The sequence below is a fragment of the Leopardus geoffroyi genome, chromosome C3, assembly GCF_018350155.1.
Source record: "Leopardus geoffroyi isolate Oge1 chromosome C3, O.geoffroyi_Oge1_pat1.0, whole genome shotgun sequence".
NCBI lineage: Eukaryota > Metazoa > Chordata > Mammalia > Carnivora > Felidae > Leopardus > Leopardus geoffroyi.
The window spans coordinates 102,348,294-102,367,548 of NC_059338.1; the positions used below are offsets into that span (position 1 = coordinate 102,348,294).

At 37.5% G+C, this 19,255-nt stretch overlaps 1 protein-coding gene across 4 annotated transcripts in view; it reads right to left on the reverse strand.

The window, feature by feature from the left end:
* The window catches only part of OXR1 (oxidation resistance 1), a 456,115-nt gene that overhangs the window by 357,078 nt on the left and 79,782 nt on the right, over positions 1 to 19,255 (reverse strand). For all 4 annotated transcript variants that reach the window (XM_045453914.1, XM_045453909.1, XM_045453915.1 and 1 more), the window contains exon 2: positions 15,266 to 15,417. In XM_045453914.1, the coding sequence (XP_045309870.1) occupies positions 15,266 to 15,288 (23 nt within the window). In that variant the 5' untranslated portion in view covers positions 15,289 to 15,417. The remainder of the gene's footprint in view (positions 1 to 15,265; positions 15,418 to 19,255) is intronic.

Here is a 19,255-nt window from a genome sequence, read left to right on the forward strand (position 1 = left end):
CAGAATTTCTGATTCACTAAGATTAGGGTGGAGCCTCTAACAAAGTCACAGCTGATGCTCATTCTGCTAACCCAGGGACCACACTTTAAGAACCACACAGTATTCTATACTAGGGACACCTGGATGGCTCAGTTGGTTAACTGTCAGACTTCAGCTCAGATCATGATCTCACACTTTGTGGGTTTGAGCCCCGTGTCAGGCTCTAAACTGACAGCTCAGAGCCTGCAGCCTGCTTCCAATTCTGTGTCTCCCTCTCTCTCTGCCCCTCCCTGCTCTCATTCTTTCTCCCTTTCTCTCAAAAATAAATGGACATTAAAAATTTTTTTTAAAAAAAGAACCACTCGGTATTCTAATCTATTTAGTTTACCTTGGTTTTATTAATGATTAATTTATCCTGATAAGCTCAAAGAGAGTTATATTCAAAAATCCAACCTGTGCCATGAGCCATATGGTAGATTAGAACTGCTACAGTACAAGGACTGCTTGATTGTAGAAAGCTATTGCACAAGACTGTAGTATACCCAATGGTATACTACATTACCCAATGGTACCCAATGGTACCCAACTCTTAGCTTGAAATATATAGCGAGACCTAGGCCAAGGTAGCAGGTACAGAATTGGAATGTCACAAAGAAAGGCACAGGTAAATCAGACTACTGCCACAGAATAGGAAGAGGAATCAATAAAGTTTTGCTCCTGGAGGCAATGAGATGACAGCCACTAGGGCATCAACGCATCCTAACTGGCCTTCAGTTCCTGAACCACGTTCTCAATTTTATGTGGCCCAATGGTACAGCTGTCCTGTGTTCCCCTGACACTTTCTTGTACTGCTGTTTCTACAGTACAGAAAGCTTGACTGTGTGCCTGAGATACATGTCCTCATTATTCTAAAGTTATTCCTACAATAACCTGTCCCTACTTAAGATAGACTTGAGTGGGTAGCTTCTTGAAAGTCCAATGAACAAATTTCCAAAAAGATTTTAACAAGATAGGGTTGATGGGCTAGCTCTAACAAGATGATGCTTGATATAGATATGTGCTCATTATGGAATTCGAGCTCATATTTGATATCCACATGATAAAATTGACAAAAACAAGACAAAAATGATTCCTCTTGTACTTACAGGAATATACAGCCAAAAAAGAAGAAGAAGAAGAAGGAGGAGGAGGAGGAGGAGGAGGAGGAGGAGGAGGAGGAGGAGGTGGTGGTGGTGGTGGTGGTGGTGGTGGTGGTAACAGTCTCATACTGTGCTCAGTCAAACCAAACCTGGTTTTTGTGTTAATGTCATTTTTTCAACAGAATCAAAGACAAACGAAGGCATGTCCAGACTAGAGTAGGAGGGTCTAGAAATCATGTAATTAAATCAAGGTTAAAAGAATCAATAGGTTTAATTTGGGAAACTTTCAAGAAAGGGAGATGAGGGGAAGAAGATAACTCTTACCTAATAATTTTAGAGCTCTCCCAAATAACACCAACTACAAGAAAGAAAATAAGATTCTACAGCCTAAATTTCGAAAACCCAGATTATTGTATCTTACTCTTAAATATCTCCAGTATAGATCAGAATAGAGAACACTGCGTGCCATGCAGTAAATGCTCAATAAAGATTTATTGAATGAATCAGCCCAATAAAGAATTTGTGGTACTGGGGTGCCTGGGTGGCTCAGTCGGCTGAGCGTCCGACTTCGGCTTAGGTCATGATCTCACTGTTTGTGGGTTTGAGCCCCGCATTGGGGTCTGTGCTGACAGCTCGGAGCCTGGAGCCTGCTTCTGATTCTGTGTCTCTCTCTCTCTGCCCCTCCCCCACTCATGCTCTGACTCCCTCACTCTCAAAAATGAATGTTTAAAAAAATTAAAAAAAAAAAAAAAGAATTTGTGGTACTGAAATTAAGTAATCCGTTTGAATTACTGCTTCCCCAAAATATTTGATTGTGGTCCCCCCCCCAACCTTTCCTCATCATACCTGTTAACATATACTATGAAATCAGTAGTCTTTAGAAGACATTTAGGAAAATGTTCTTTTAGAAATAGTATATAGTTGGGGCGCCTGGGTGGCGCAGTCGGTTGGGCGTCCGACTTCAGCCAGGTCACGATCTCGCGGTCCGTGAGTTCGAGCCCCGCGTCAGGCTCTGGGCTGATGGCTCAGAGCCTGGAGCCTGTTTCCGATTCTGTGTCTCCCTCTCTCTCTGCCCCTCCCCGTTCATGCTCTGTCTCTCTCTGTCCCAGGGATAAATAAACGTTGAAAAAAAAAAAAAAAAAAAAAAAAAAGAAATAGTATATAGTTTGCCAAAATAAAAAAATTTTAAAAAGTGGTAACTAAAGTAGTAGCCTTAGATCCAATGTAAAAGAAACCTCGTAACAGTTAGAGAAGCTCAAGACCATAAGAAAGTCTGAGAACTCATAGGAAGGGTTTTGAGAAAAGGCTGGGTTGCTACCTGTAGGAATTTCTATAGATGGGATTCATGGTTTGGGTAATTAATCAAACTGGATGAGGAGTTCCCAGATTCTTAAATCTATAGAAGCACAACTTTGAAAATTAAAATTGGACTTTTGGGCTGAACACTTCTGATTTTATCAATCAGGGACAGTAATTACTGTTTATTATTACCTTCATCTCATAAAAGAAAGACCATTTAAAAATTTTTTTAAGGTTTATTTATTTTTGAAGGAGAGAAAGACAGATTGTGAGTGGGGGAGGGGCAGAGAGAGAGGGAGACACAGAATCTGAAGCAGGCTCCAGGCTCTGAGCTGTCAGCACAGAGCCCGACGCGGGGCTCAAACCCACAAACCGCGATATCATGGCCTGAGCCAAAGTCAGACACTTAACAGACTCAGCCACCCAGGCGCCCCAAGAAAGACCATTTTAATACCAAGTAATCACGCTTTATTATTTCAGACTAAAGAAAGAAATTGAGCAAAAGCAGACCAATATTTTTTTCTCTTTTATGTTTTAACAGGATGCTTTGCTATTGACTGGCTCTTGTCCATGAAGCTCAACTTTGTAACCAATGCTCTCTGTGACCTCACAGCTTCCTTCTAGATAATATTCTATGATTTTGGGCACATATCCTGTCAATGTCAGCCAATAATTTATAATGATGAGGAGACAAGATTACAAGACAGAGCAGAAGATGACAGAACATGGATCTGAGGAAATTTCTCCAAAGTACAGAGGTTAAAAATCAACAGTACAGAATAGGAACAGGGCTGTTTTATTTTCTTAGATACCAGGAAAGCTCTCACCTTAGCTCAAGTGAGCCAGACCTCTAATCCAGTGCTGAAAATAGATCCACCAAACTCTTCAGTGCCCAGTGACAAATGTCTGCATAATTTAGACCCAGACTAACCTTATGGCAGTCAAATCACATCATCTCCATTCTCATGGAAGATCTTTTTTTCTTTAATCCAAATCTTCCCACCGGTAAGACATACATACACTCCCCATTACAATGCCTGGGCTGGGAAATCAGACTGAGTGGTCTGGTGAATGTTCAGCCACTCATGAGTGCAAAGCACCTGCTGAGTACCAGGTGCCAACAACATGTGGGATGACCTCATCCCTGTCCCCGTAGGTGGCTGTCAAGACACATTCTAACTAGGAAGCTGAAATTTCCTGTATCTCATCACACATTTTCTGTTAACAGCTATAACTCAATGCTGACCTTCAATTGATCACATTTACAACCTGCCAAATGTAATAAGCATTTTATACGTCTGTTTTATTCTCCAAACACCAAACTTGAAAAAAACATGGAAGGATATCAAGAGAATTCTCACTTCAAGAAAATTACTTTCTCTTACTCAGTTTATAAGAACTTAAAAGTAATAAACATAATGAATGCTCTCACCATGCAAGAAAATTAATAGATGCCTTTTAAATCTTTTCATACGATCATCTTTACAGTCACTTCAAATACCAAGCTAGTTTTCCATTAAAACACTAAAAAGAAAAAAGAGAGAGAAAGAGAGAGAGAGAGAGAGAGGTAAGCCAGAAAAACAGACTCTTAACTATAGAGAATAAACTGGGGGGTTGCTGGAGGGGCGGTGGGAAGGGGGGAGCCGCTAACCAGGTGATGGGCATTAAGGGGGGCACTTGTGATGAGCTCTGGGTGTTATACATAAGTGATGAATCACTAAATTCTACTCCTGAAACTAATATTACACTATATGCTAACTAACTAGAATTTGAATAAAAACTTGAAAAATATTTTTTAAAAACGCTAAAAAGAATATTATAGATTGAAAGGATAATCAAAATTTCAGTGAGCCTGATTCTAGGCAATTTCTCTATCTGAATGCAACTGTACGGTATTCTGAAAACCTCAGGGAAAATGTCTAAGTGAAAATGCACCCCAGGACACCACTTAGTTTGAATTTCAACTTTGTCTGTCATACTCATGAAAGCACTTTGTATCAGTAATCTAAAACCAAAGAGTAGTTAACCTAATCTAATTTTTTTGTCAAATGTTGGAGTAAAACCAATTTTCAATTACAGCAGGAATCTATGAAGCCAGTGTGCATCAAGCTGCAAAACCATCTGGAACAATAACAGCCCTCCTACATGAAATTTATCAGTCAGAAAAGATGGTAAATGTCGCCAAACTTGAGCTTTCCACCACAAGCTCCCAGCTGCAACAGGGAGACCTGGTGTACCTGGCTCTTTCGGGAGAGGTCGCTCTGTCTCTGCTGCCATGGCTGGGCTGCTCTGAATACTGATTTAGCACTGAAGTTATAAATTCAAGCCCCATTCTATCTAAGCAGACCCAGATAAAAGGAAGATTTTCACTTGAGTTCAACTTGGTATCTATAATTAATAGTTTGAACTCACCAAATATCACTTATGTGACCTTTATAAATGTGAATGTGAGAACACTGGACTTTCCAAATTCTGAGGAATCAAAACACACCAAAAGGCTCAGGCCTACTTATTATGAAATACAAATATTCATATTACTTGGGAGTAGCATTAACAAACAGCATTGAACAATGAACTGATTTTGCCCATAACAAAATAGGAGTTTGCTGAAACACCAGTAGGAAAACTTTAGTACTATCTGATAAAGAAAGTGAAATTATTGAAAAAAAAAAAGAAAGAAAGGCATGAGTGTTAAACGTGACTAAAACCAAATAGCAAAAGAGAAGTAATTATAACCCTGTAGAGAGGCTTTCTGGACAACACATGGTAATGATACATCCAAGGAAGAAGGATAGATTAGCCACGCCTCCTTACACAGGCAGGGGCTTGCCTAGGTCAAATGAAAGAAGAATTACTATAAGCTTGTAAGGCCATTTTAACCCAATGTAGGCAATAAAGTCACTTCTAAGCTTTCTCAATTACTGACTCTATAACCCATAGTGTCAAATGAAGGTGGCAGATATCCATGAATGATTTCTTCTGTGATCTGGATCATGTACCATTGAGAATTAATATCTTGGATTGGAGCCGGTTTGAAATAATTCTGCTCCACCAGAAGTTCCAGACTTTTTCATTTTATAGTCCAATTAAATTAAAACACACACACACACACACACACACACACACACACACACACACACACAAGATGGGAGAGGAGAGGGATCGATGTTGTGGTTCCAACTTTTATTTTGCCAAGTAAAGACATAAAGAGAAATAATCTAACTTCTCTCTATAATCAGTACCATAAAAGAAACTATATTTTATCACCAAAGGTGTATAAAGGTAATAGTCTTAGAATAAAGGTGATTTTTTTTTTCCAAGGAAGAACTCATGGGAGTTTTATGGCAGTATTCTCTCTAAAACACATGTTAGCACTGGGACAGATGTTGTTTATATCTGGCCCCTGGTGAAAACCACACATATATTAAACAACCAGTACAAAAGAGACATTTCACTGCTTAATGCATTTTTATGTTTATATATTGAAATTAGCCTTAAGTTTGTGGTGGTGAGAAATTTAAAAATAAATGTGAAATATAAGTTGGATAATTGATAATACATTCTCAATTTCCACAATTTATAAAAACGTTCATCGATCTCTGTAAAACTCCTTAAAGGAAGACAGAATATTTCTATTGATGAAATATCTTTTATATCATGCCCCTAATTATTCAGAAATATCAGGTTTGTTGAATCTTTTCAAATGGATGATAATGAGACACAGGCTATATTCATGAAAAAGGTTTTTCATTAACTTACTTTTTTTCTTTCATTATTACATCTCATTAATCATATCTGCAGAGTATATTAAGAATACAATATGAATTGCTTTCATAAAATCTGAAGATCACAGAGAGGTCTTTTTGAAATAGAAATAAGATCAAGACTCTGCTCCCAACACTCAACTCTTCCCATTACTGAATTTCACTGAATTTATGTTTTATATGAATTTTCACCTGTAATCTGGTCAGTGAGGGCAAAGTTTCCTATCTTATCACATCTAGAATATAATCCAGTCTTCCTCATGCTCAGCATGTCCCCCTGATACCTCTATCAGCTCAGTTCCGGGGACTCTCCCCTCTACTGCCTGTTTCTAGCAAACTAGTTTCCTTGATGTTTCCTCAAACACAACAGGGACATGTTACTCTTACAGCCTCTGCCCTTCCTGTTTCTCTGCCTGAAATGATTTTCTGCTAGGACTTCTATTGGTTATTCCCTCTCTGCTTAAATGTTGTCACCCTGTCCAAGAGGCTTTTCTTGACCAATTCCCCACTCCCCACCATCACTCTTTTTACTCTGCTTGGGTATCCTTCAAAATATTTGTCACTATCGAGTATTACAAAACATATTTGTTTATTCTGTTTATGTCTGTCTTCAGCACTAGAATATAAGCTTAATGAGAGTAGGGACTTCTGTTGCGTTTATCATCCTATTCTATCCACAGCATTGAAAACTGCATCTTGTAGGCACTCAAAAATGTTTGTTGAATGAAGCCACGAATGAATATAAATGTAAGAAAATATTTTCTAATTTACATAAAAATAATGTACTGCTGGTCTAGATCAAATTAAACTCGACTAATCTATCTCTCTAACTGCACAGGTATTATTGCTAAATTCCTGTGAAACTTGTAACAACACAACTATTCTTTAAAAAAAAGAACATAAGACCAAGTATAAATGAATACATCTGTTTTAGTGACTGTCCAATTGAGTTGAAAAATGTTTTTTTCTTAACTACACTGCAAGTTTTAAAATCAAGGTAAACTCTCTTCACAATCTTAAAAACAAATCAAAAATAAATCCAATAAGCAAACAAACAAAAAAAAGACAATGGGGGATATATACCAGGATGACACAGTCATTGAAAATTTTATACACCAATGGCAAAGGATGTTTAAGATTACAAAATTTAATTTTGATCATGCTAAAACAACATACCTTAGCCTACATAACTTTTAATAACTAAAACTATTTCATAGACCATTCAGTGGCCTTTATCTTAATTATTTAAGTCCAAAAGGGCTGGTGTTTCATAACTCTGTTCTTTAGGGTTGAAATGGACTGCCCAGTTTTATGTTAAATTTTCTATGGCCTAAGGAAATATTGGCATGATAATTCACTCTAGTTCTTTTACAAGAAAGTACATTATGATTCCCCTGGGAATGACGAAAAGACATATTTCAAAGCATGTATATAGACCTGGATGATATTCAAAAGGAAAATCATATGGCCCATTATCAAGCCCTGAAGAGCACTTGGCGTTAGTGTAAACATATTTTCTCAATACTGACTGTGAATTGCTGATAATCAATCACCTGTTTCTAATGACTTGTGACCAATGGCAAGTTTGGGAAGGAGGCCTGGTCAAGGTCACAGGTATAGGCTTTGGCCAGAGAAGACAGTAGAACTAATTGGTCTCTGTGGGAAGTGAACCTGCAACCTCAAATTCCTTAACTTCACAGGATAACAAACTCCTCTAAGCTGGCCAAGATTTACCAGTTTTCTTCAAAATGTGATTTGTGTCTAGTTGGCACTAATGTTTAAGAACAAACAAAAATATTCTGTTTAATTATTTGGTTATTCAAGGAGAAAGGATTTGAAGTTGATATATCGAAAAAAGTATCCAGGTTTCCTATAAATGTTTAATTTTTAAAAAGCCATTTCTGAAGGCACACAGCTCAAAGCCAAACATGATCAGGGATACTAAAATATAATGTGTTTACTTAAAGTGCCAAGCCAAAATCAAAATAGGATTAATCACATTAATAATGAAGAGATTTCTTTTAAATTTTTAAAATTTTTATTTTAGAGACAGAGAGTGTGTGAGCAGGGGAGAGGGGCAGAGGAACACAGAGAGAGACTCTCAAGCAGGCTCCATGCTCAGCACAGAGACTGACATCGGGCTTGATCCCACGACCCTGGGATCATGACCTAAGCCGAAATCAAGAGTCAGCTGCTCAACCGACTGAACCACCCAGGCACCCCAATAATGGAACTTCTATTTGAAAAGGTATATTATGAATAGAAAGAGATACTGAAATTATTCAGAATTTGGTAAACTGACTTCCATCCAATTGTGATTTTGGAAACATATTTTTATCCCTCTTGAATTTTCATTTTGGCTCTTTTATTCTCTCTTCTCATTTCTCCTACTTCATTTGCTCTTTATTCTCTCCTAAACTCAAATTACTCTTCTGTGTTCTGGATCTACTTTTTTACAAGCTGAACATCCCCACTTACATGAGGATTCCTAAATTTTAGGCCCTAAAACATACTCTCTCTTTCCAGCATCTTAACATAATAGTTATTCATTCAATGCACTTACCATCCTGGGAAATACAGTATCTCACCACCTAAGCTTTTCCTATCACTCAGAAAGCCCCGTCTTTTTTTCAATTAGAAATATTAGCTTTATATTTATGTCTAAACTTTTCTCTCTCTCTTCCAATAATAAACTGTTGGCAATTCTGCCTTTACCATTTACTATACAACTCGGGGTAAAAACTTCCCTTTGCAGTCTTTCTACTTATCCACATTTTTCCCACTGTGGGTTTCGATCCCTTCAAAAGAGAAGATTCACGTATCTATTTCCTCTGCCATTACTGCCCCTGAGAGGCTGCCATTTAACAGTGTAGGAAAAGTGGTTCACGGAATAGCAGTTAAGGCAACCTTTGAGAAAAGACTCTGATTTTCCTCTGTCCTTAATATAGATAGAATGCCTCTGTCTCTCCAGAATCTTTTTTTCTTTCCTCCTAAATGCAGGTACCAAAGAATGGTACCGAGTGATTCACTTCTTCATTTATTCTTTAATTGTTTTTTTTTAATGTTTATTTATTTTTTAGAGAGACGGAGACAGAGCTTGAGCAGGGGAGGGGCAGAGAGAGAGGGAGACACAGAATCCGAAGCAGCTCCAGGCTCTGAGCTGTCAGCACAGAGCCCAACGTGGGGCTTGAACTCACGGACCATGAGATCGTGACCGACTGAGTCACCCAGGCACCCCTTTTCTTCATTTATTCTTTAAAGAAGAACTTAAATTAAAACATTATAATGCAAATAATCTGCCAAAGAAAAGCATATACACTTCTAATTTTGCATCTTTCTCATTTCTAGGATTCTAACACACTATTACTTTTGGATAAAGAAGGTAAATCAAATTAGTTTTCATCTCCTACCAGAGTTTTATTGAACTTACCAACCTTCATAATAGTGTTTTACACTATAAACATATCCAATGAAGACCATTTACCACTTCTAAATTTAGTCAATACATCAATAACTCACACAACCCAGACTTTGCTATATTTTCAATCTATGAGCATCCATGATGGAATGTTTGTTGACTTTTGATAAAATCCTATTAATCAGCTGTAAGTAAATATTTCCTTGACAATTAGCACATTTTCAATGTTTATGGGGGATTTTAGCATACATGACAGCTAATTTTCTAAAGTAAAAAAAAGAGATGAATTGATAAGATACTTTCTCAGAAACCTATATTTTCTCCATAGCCTTGATGTCTGCAATCCAGGGAGCTACAACAGCATAGGGCCTCACCAGGTGCCCTGGATGACACAGTACCTTGTGACCCAGCAGTATTTGAATAATTTTCCTCATGACAGAAGTATTTACAATAGTAAAAAGTGAAAATTAGAAAACACATAAAGGTCCAATCCAGATGAATGAAATAAATAACATTACTACCATACAATGTCACTCAGCCTTTACATGTGATGATGTCATTCTATCTCCATCAGAGAGATGACGCTAGAATTATACATTGAAAACAGAAGATGGCAAAATATCACGCATGGTTTGAGTTGTTTTGCAAAAATATGTGAGTATATATAGAAGATACCTCAGCATTTTTAACAGTGGCTTTCTAGGTATGGTAGGGTTTTGGTCATTTTTTATTTCTGCTTTATGCTTTTCTATAGTGTTTGACTGTTTGTAATCAGCATACTGCTTTATTTTTAGGAGTAAATGTAAGAGAAATTCCTGAAAAATAAGCCATCTCTTCCCATGCAGGAAAAACACATATCCATTTTATTTCCCCAAACACCCTGGCCATACCTTTCAGAAAACTTACCACATTAAATCAGTTATTTGATTATTCTGTCTTGTTGGCTAAGAGATGAGCTCCTATAAGAGGAGTCGTTACTTTTTACTAAGACTGCATCTCTGTATTCAGCATGGGGAATGGCACGTTACTGATGCTCAATGGATTTTGAGTGGCTAGTTGGCTTTTTTACTTTCATTCATCCAGTGTCTTCTTTCTCCCATACATGGCTCTGGTTCAATTACCTTCACCTCTGCCAGGTGCCACAGTCTTTAAGATACTGTGAACAAAAGCTGAAATGTGCTCAGGCATCACGACAAAAACCAATTTGGGGTCAAAAAGATGGCATTTTGCAAAATCAGTTAAGACATACTAGGATCTCTCTCTCTGAATACTGGTTAACATATGTAACCATAACACTAATATAATGGGAGCTAAGGGAGCAGTAGAGCCAGGGGGAGTCGAAAGTACTTGATTTAGTAATGGAGGGTCTCTATGAGATGGGCAATTGAAGAGCCATGTTGGTTGAATTATAGCAAAGTGCTGATACCTTTCTGTTGTGCCTGTTTTGTATCAAGAGGAAAACCTGACAATTCCTAGCCTGTAACATGACTAGTGGAACTAAGATTTACATTGTGTAGTTTAGGTAGTTCATCCTACATAATTTTGGAGATTCACCTAAGTTTCTGAGAGCAACAACCTTTTCACCTCCTCTAGGAAATCAGGGGGCTCATCTACTGCCTCCACTCTCTACCCTCAATACTATTCTAATCCCTGATAGTGTTTCCAGGTGTAGAGATACACTTCCTTCAAGGAGAGGCTCCAGGATGTCTATATTTGAGGAAATAAGGGGAAAAATTCTGGTTGGAAATGGGAACTAGGGCACTCACCTCGAAACTACACACACACATAGCAAGGGTATTGCTTTACTCAGATAGTATTGGTTGTCATATGGGTAGTTCAGCAGCTAGGAGAACCAACTAGCTGCCTGAATTCATATCCTAATTCTGCTATTTAGTGGCTGTGGTATACTGGGCACCTTTCACTTAACTTTCAGTGCCTATATTTTCCACTTGTGGAAATGCAAATAGCTACTACATCTCTAATAAGGTTGTGTGAGGAGTATGTGGGTCAATATCCAAACAGTGTCTAAAAAAGGGCCTGGCACATGGTAAATGTCATGTAAATGTTCACTTTTGATAATATTTACTTAGCTTTCATGTCATAAAAATTTTGTTTTGAAATGAATGTTTTAAAATGTTATATATATATGCCCATATAATTATATATACACACACATTTTATATATATGTATATATAAATACATATATATATATATATTAATCTTATAAAAACATAAAAAAACAGGTTGAAGATGATTATCAGGGAAGAAGCACAGAGAGTCCTTTCAAATACCCCTCGGTATCACACCATTCCCCTCTTTGTGCTATAGACACAGGAGGGCTCTTTTTTAATTCTCTGTGCCTCTTCATGTCTCTTGTTAATTACCACTGCTACCAGAAACAATTCTTTCCCTCAGATCATAGCCTGGAACCTGCAGCCTGTCATCTGTCACATGTCCATGGATGTCTGTAATTGATTTTGTACATCCCTTTGTCTCTATCTCAACCAACATCAACTCAATCATTGCCTCCCCCTGAAAATTATTTACTGAACAGGAAGATTCATGAAACATCTGTTGTATGTTACCATGTAATTCTTATAATCAATTCCTACTACTCTCCTCACCTGACTGGCACTGCATAGTTTCCTAGAAACTTGGGTATTTCCTAGATTGTATTTCTTTCTGAGATTCTATATGAAAGGGCCAAATTATTGAATATATATATTTTTTCAAATGTCATACCCATAAGTCCTAGAGCAAGGAAGTTTATTTTAATACGTAAAAAGGTAATTTTCTTACGCTACATATTTAAAAGCTGGGAGGATTGCTTGGATAGTAGTTAACATGAACGTATATTTTCTAAATTCTTAGGTTGTGTGCAGGGATCACAAGTAGGCACCCCCGTCCATTAAGCCTCAGAGTTAATTTTAAAACCAACACATGGATATGATTAGATATGTACAGTGTCAAGGTAGGCAGACCAAACTGTTCGCAGACTGAGGTGGGTTTTGACTATAAACTCTGCTAACATTAATAAGGTAGCTGAACAGAGGGGAGTCTGGCAGAAGCTGAACTCAAAAGAGGCACAGAGATGAAGACTGGCGTCTTACTCTAATTCCCAGCCATGAAGAAGCTGCTCTGAGAAACAGATGGAGGCGTCTGGCAGAGACAGCCTTACTGACAGACATATCCCACCAGGTGTACTCTATCCTGAGTCCTTCGAACACTGGAAGCATCTAACTCTCCTTGCTCTGATTACACGGTCATCGTCCAAGCCTCCAACTTAAGATTCCCATGTTGTTTTCCACAGTTACAGGATGGACTGGTCAGGCCAAATCAAGCATCCGTAAAAGTTATGTATCTTCTTTTAAAGTAATAATCTGTGAAACAAGTTTCTTTTCCAATGTCAGTCAGTATTTTCATGTCTTGGTTTCTAGATTTCAATAAAGAGAGCCAGACCGTGGGCTACAATAATTTCACTAAACGAATGTAATTAATGCCAAACTCCACACTGTTGTATAATGGGGTGACACTGGCAAAAGAGATGAAGAAGTCCCTGTAGGGAAATCTAATGTGGAACGTTCTGTGTAGCCAGAATTAAGGGTACTGTTGGATGAAAATATCCAAGAATTATTTCTATAAAATTTGTACCTTTGACATGGGAAGAATTCTAACAAATTTCAGATATATGAATTCTGTAAGATATCCCCACAACCAAAAGAAATGTTTTAGGATCAAAATATTAATTCACCATTGAATTATCTATTCTGCATTTTTCACTCATTTGTACCTCATAACTGTGTAGAGCGGCTACTAAATTCTAAGAGGTGTGCTAGACAGTTGGGCTGGAAACACAACATACATTCTCTTTGTCTGGGCTGGAAACACACCTACATTCACTGTGTTTTGTATGGCCTAACATCACACTGAAGAGATGGCCTCTGACCAAACCATTACATCACATCAAGTCAACTGTTAATTGAGGTACACACCAAGGACAGGTTCAAGTGTTTGCCCTGTCCTGATTCTGTGAACCAGGCCACACCACACCTATCTTGAGATATGACAATCACAGCTGTGTTTTAATCTCCTCCACCTTCTCCTCTTTCCCCTGTTCTCCTTTCTGTCCTCTCCCCTTCATCTTTCTCTTTCTTGTTTGGCATGCAGCCTGCTTTTTGAAGACTCACCTCCAACACAATCATTTGTCAGGAGTATAATTTCCTTAAATAAATATGTCCTTAATATTTTCCAGGGGTTTGAAGGGCTTCACACATTCCACAGAATTTTTTTTCCTTTTTTAAAAAAAGTTTTTTTAATGGTTATTTTATTTTTGAGAGAGAGAGAGAGAGACAGAGACAGAGACAGAGCGTGAGCAGGGGAGGAGCAGAGAGAGAGGGAGACACAGAATCGGAAGCAGGCTCCAGGCTCTAAGCTGTCAGCACAGAGCCCAATGCGGCGCTCGAACTCACGAACTATGAGATCATGACCTGAGCCGAAGTCGGACGCTTAACCGACTGAGCCACCCAGGCGCCCCTAATTCATTTTTTTTTTAAACTGAGATCTTTAGCACCCAGTAAAAATCCAAAGACATATTCTAGGGAGTCCATAAAAATTGGGTCCTTCAGAAACACTACTCTCAATCTAAACAACCAATTCTACCCTTTGCCCTGAAGAAATTGCTCACCTAATAAAAATAAATACATGGAGCTAAATTGCAGAAACCAGTCTGTAATGTAATGCTATTTATACTCCTGGCACAAACTGAAGACAACGATGAAATGGACTCCTATGAAAATGGACAGCATTACCAGGTTTTTCTTACATTCACACATTGAATACTGTATAATAACTGTATTACATAATCTGTATTTTTATATATTATATAATCTGTATCTGTATTATATAATATTATATAATCTGTTTCTATATTATTATATCTGTATAATGTCACTTACTCAACTCTTTATATTAAAAAAAAAAAAGAACCCAAAGTTCAAAAAATTGGCTTCCAATTCATCCCTGCTAGTATTGCTCTTTGTTGCCATAGAAAAGTTGTTGATTATATGCCAAAAAAAAAAAAAAAAAAAAAAAAAAATTGCACACTTCTTATTTTAAATTACAAACAGCACTGAAACATGAACTAGAAGTCAAAGATTATTCAGAATGCCAGTTATTTAGAGATGTGAATCCACGGGGGAATTTTCTCTTCCATAATGTAGTTCCATTCAGTTTAGTTTGGGTAGATATGTTGAACTAGGAGGCTTGAAGAAAAGCACTGATGAAAAAAGACCTATCCCACCCTTACAGCTGCCCTTACGGCCTGTTATTCCTGCTCCCGGGAACAGAACAGTAGCTAGGACCACTGAATGAGTATTTAATTCCTACTTAACTCTCCCCTAGGTATCGAGAAAGAAAGGTATGGTATGTTATTCGGATTCATAAAAGCCTTGAACCCGTTCCAGAGTCTGTAGATACCACAATGCTGAAAGTCTTAAAATTTTAACTCTAGGTAGCTCTCCTTACCTTAACACAGGACAACAATCTCTGGAAACCAGATTTTTCAGGTTCTTTTTCTGCTCCGGTTCTGACAATAAAACTTTCTCACAAAATATTGCTTCATGCTATGCATGGATTTGGACTGTAGGTTAAAAAGTGATTCACTTACCATGATAAATTAGATACAGACATTGCAGCAGTTTACAGAGGAGTCTTGTGGAACAGTCTTCTCTAGATTTCAGAATAGGGAATGAGTAGGTCAAGTAGACAAGACCACCGGGAATTTGCTGCTGGAATGATGCACTTCAAGTTTGAAATAACCTATAAAGAAAAGAAATAAAATGATATCTATAGTACCCAGTCTATATGACTTTTCACAAATGTATTTCACCCAGGTCAATAGTTTTGCCATGGTATAAGACACAGAAAAATACATTTTTCTTAAAATATAAGACATGTTATAAACCAAAGATAAAATTAAATCACCCATATGATAAGCTGAATGCTTTACCTTTAAAATAAGTTTAAAGATGAATACAGTGTTCACTCCCTGAAGGAGAGAACACAGGGAAAGAACAGAATGTGTTTTTAGAGGCACCAATTTTTTTCTCCATATGGTTAATCAGTTATGCTCTCTAAATTAGTTTTATATCCTTGTGATAAAAGGATCAAAACAAAGATCCTAATTGGCCACTGCACACATAAAAAAAAAAAAAAAAAAAAAACTCCCTGGCACAAATTATTATCATGTCCAAAACTGTAACAAAAAAAATCATTCACTACTACCTCGGAGAAAATATGAATTCATACTGAGTAACTTGTGGGAGGTAAGCCTATACGTATTTACCTAACATTTCCACACACTTTTTATGAGTATCTACTCTATACTGTATCCTATGATCCTGAACCAAAATTTTCATAGGGTACAATTAAATCCATGGTACTATATTAATTAAGCAGTTTAGTTCAGGTCATTAATCCAGTACTGTTCAATTAAACAAACATTTAATGAGGATATACTATGTGCACGTACACTATCCTAGGTAGAGTTCAGGGATAGGGATGAATGACACATAAAGAAGGCATGTTTCTGCCTTCAAAGAATGTTTTATGTAAAAATATGACTATAGGGGCACCTGGGTGACTACGTCGGTTAAGTGTCCGACTTCAGCTCAGGTCATGATCCCAGGGCTCATGAGTTCAAGCCCAGCATTGGGCTCTGTGCTGACAGCTCAGAGCCTGGAGCCCACTTTGGATTCTGTATCTCCCTTTCTCTCTGCCCCTCCTCTGCTTGTGCTCTTTCTCTCAAAAATAAATAAACATTAAAAAATATGATTATAATAAACTGGAGTAAGTGTTCTAATAAAGATTTACACAGAGTATATGGGAACAAGAAGAGAAGCTTTCAGCCCCATCATCGGTATTTAGAAAAAAAAAAAAAAAACAAAAACAAAAAAAAAAAACAAAAAAAACAACACCCAAACTCAGAGTGGCTTAGAAAAGACCATTGATATTTCTCTCTCCTATAGACAAATCTTGAGTCTTAAGAAGTCCAGGCAGTTATGGCAATTCCATAAACACCAGAGAAGGAGGCTTCCCTCTTGTCATTCTACCATTCTCAACCTGTGGTCCCCTTCACGTTCCAAGTGGCTGTGAGCTCCAGAGAGTACCGGTGTCCTGGTCAGCAAGAAGGAAGAAGGAAAGAGGGATGCTTCCTAAAATTTACACATGCCATTTCTGCTTGCGTTTCATTGGCCAGAGCTTAGTCACTTGGCCACTCTTATTCTAAGGGAGATTGGCAAATGCAGCCATCATTCTAGGCAGCCACAAACCAAGGTCCCTATTAGAAAATGGGGATAAAAGTGGGTACGGAGAAAACTAGCATTGTCTGCCGTTATGTTTGTGACTCAATGACCTTTATCCACAATATTTTATGGTTCTGTACTTACTACAAAGTGACAAACAGGGGACAGAAGTGAGGTGCAATAAGTCCATTGTTTGTTGGTAATTTTACATATTTTATATATAATTTTGAATATCAAACTTCAGTTTTCTTAAATCCTTCATAGAACCAACAAACTATTTTGTGTGCCCTATTATTTATCAGACTCTTAAGTACTAAGGATGCAAAAACTAATAAAATATGGTCTTTGCACATAAAGAATTCACTGTCTAACATAGATGCCATCATGTAAAAAAATAAAACAAAGCAAAATGCACTCTGAAAATTGCTGTGTATTTACAAGGGCGTATGAGATGCTACAGGGGGATAGAGAAAGACTAATTCTAATGGAGTCTAATTTTAATAGACCCCAGCTGCCAGTTAAGTAAGCAGCTATAAAATCTGTATCCTAAATTATCTCCTTACATGCCAAAAGAGGTTTTCAAGTCCACCCTGCCGTTGGTTAATTGTTAAAGCATATGGACTTACATCTATTAAGGACAGGGGAGCTCCAAATTCTGCTCCCAAAATTGGTAACTTCAAACTCTCAAGATCTGTATTATCTGATTCTTATCAAGAGTTCCGTTACCAAAAAAAGGGAAAAAAAAAATGTATGTAATATTGTCTGAGGTAATTCATTCTAGATAATCTAATTTTTTAAATGTTTATTTATTTATTTTTGAGAGAGAGCAAGAACATGCTGTGGGGCAGGGGCAGAGAGAGAGGGTAACACGATCCCAAGCAGGCTCTGCACTGTCAGCACAGAGCCTGATGTGAAGCTCAAACTCAGTAACAATGAGATCATGATCTGAACCAAAATCAAAAGTCGGATGCTTATCCAACTGAGCCACCCAAGTGCCCCTAGATAATCTTAGTTCTTAATTCTTAATTCTATTTTAGAGAGCCGTGTATCTGGATGTCATTATTTTAATATGTAACCAAATTACTTTCACTGAATTATACTTTGGGGTTTTGCCAAGAGTTTGCATTGAGGGGTATCATTAAAGATAATAATAAACAAGCAAAATCTAGGCCTGTGAAATTAGCTATAAGGTTTAGTGGGATATTTGCCAACACAAAAATGTTGCCCTTATGTGCACTCAAAGCAAAAAATGTGTCAGATTTCAACACCAAGAAATTATTCTAAATTTCTTAATTGCTTTAATCCTACGGGGACATTACGCTTCTTTCTTTGCTTTAACTTATGGGAAGTTCTGCAACAAACTTGTCACTTTTCTTTAAGAATTATTCTTAGGCCTCAAGGTCTATATTTTTATCCTAACTTTTTTTTCCTTTTCTGGCAACTTTAATTTTTAATGTGTTTTTGATAGACACACATACATTATACAAACATATGCACATACTATATATATGTAAATACCTATAAAACCCTCCCCAAGTCTTATTTAGAGTGACAAAGAATATAATCAAAGACCACAATTGCAGATTTATTTGTTTATGCAAAATGTAGGAATAACATGTAAAGAAATTTGATCCCAGGATCTTTGATCAAACCATTTGAAACCATTAGTTTTGTAGGTCAAAATGGCCAAATAGTGTCAGTATGACTTCATATAACTGAAGAGTTCACCAAGGAAGGCAGCCTCTTCCTGTTCCCTTCAACCTGACTCAACTTTGGACAGGCTTCCTCCTGACTCTAGACCGTTGACCTCTCTTTTCTTAGAGTGTTTACTACAGAAAACTTGCAATTGTAAATTCTTTCTCTGCCCCTTTGAGATATGAATCTATCAGCCTCTTGCCAGTTGTACAACCCAGGAACGTCTTTCTCAAGGACGGGGAGCCATCCATTGGAAATGTAACCATCAAAGGAGATCATGCCTACCTCCCAGTCTCTGTGGGAGGACAGGTGCCTCGCTTCAATAAGCACCAGTTAGCCAACACTGATGGCCTAATCACACTGCACAACCTCCTCCTAACATCCTCCACTGCTTTTCTACTGGTTCACTCTAGCACTTAAAAACCCTTCTGTCTTCTGTCCCAGCAGAATTGAGTTCAGTCTCACTCTCCGATTCCAAAATTTTGAATTAAGTTTTCCTTGCCTGTGGAACTCTGTCTGGCTTAATTTTTCTTTGGGAGGGTATTCTCTTTTTCTATCCCTTAAAGTTTAGGAAAGTTTCCTTACTTGCTGGCAATGTTGTTAAAAAGTGCAGTCTTTACTCAATGTCCTTTATCTGCAGTAACTATTGACTTGGATTT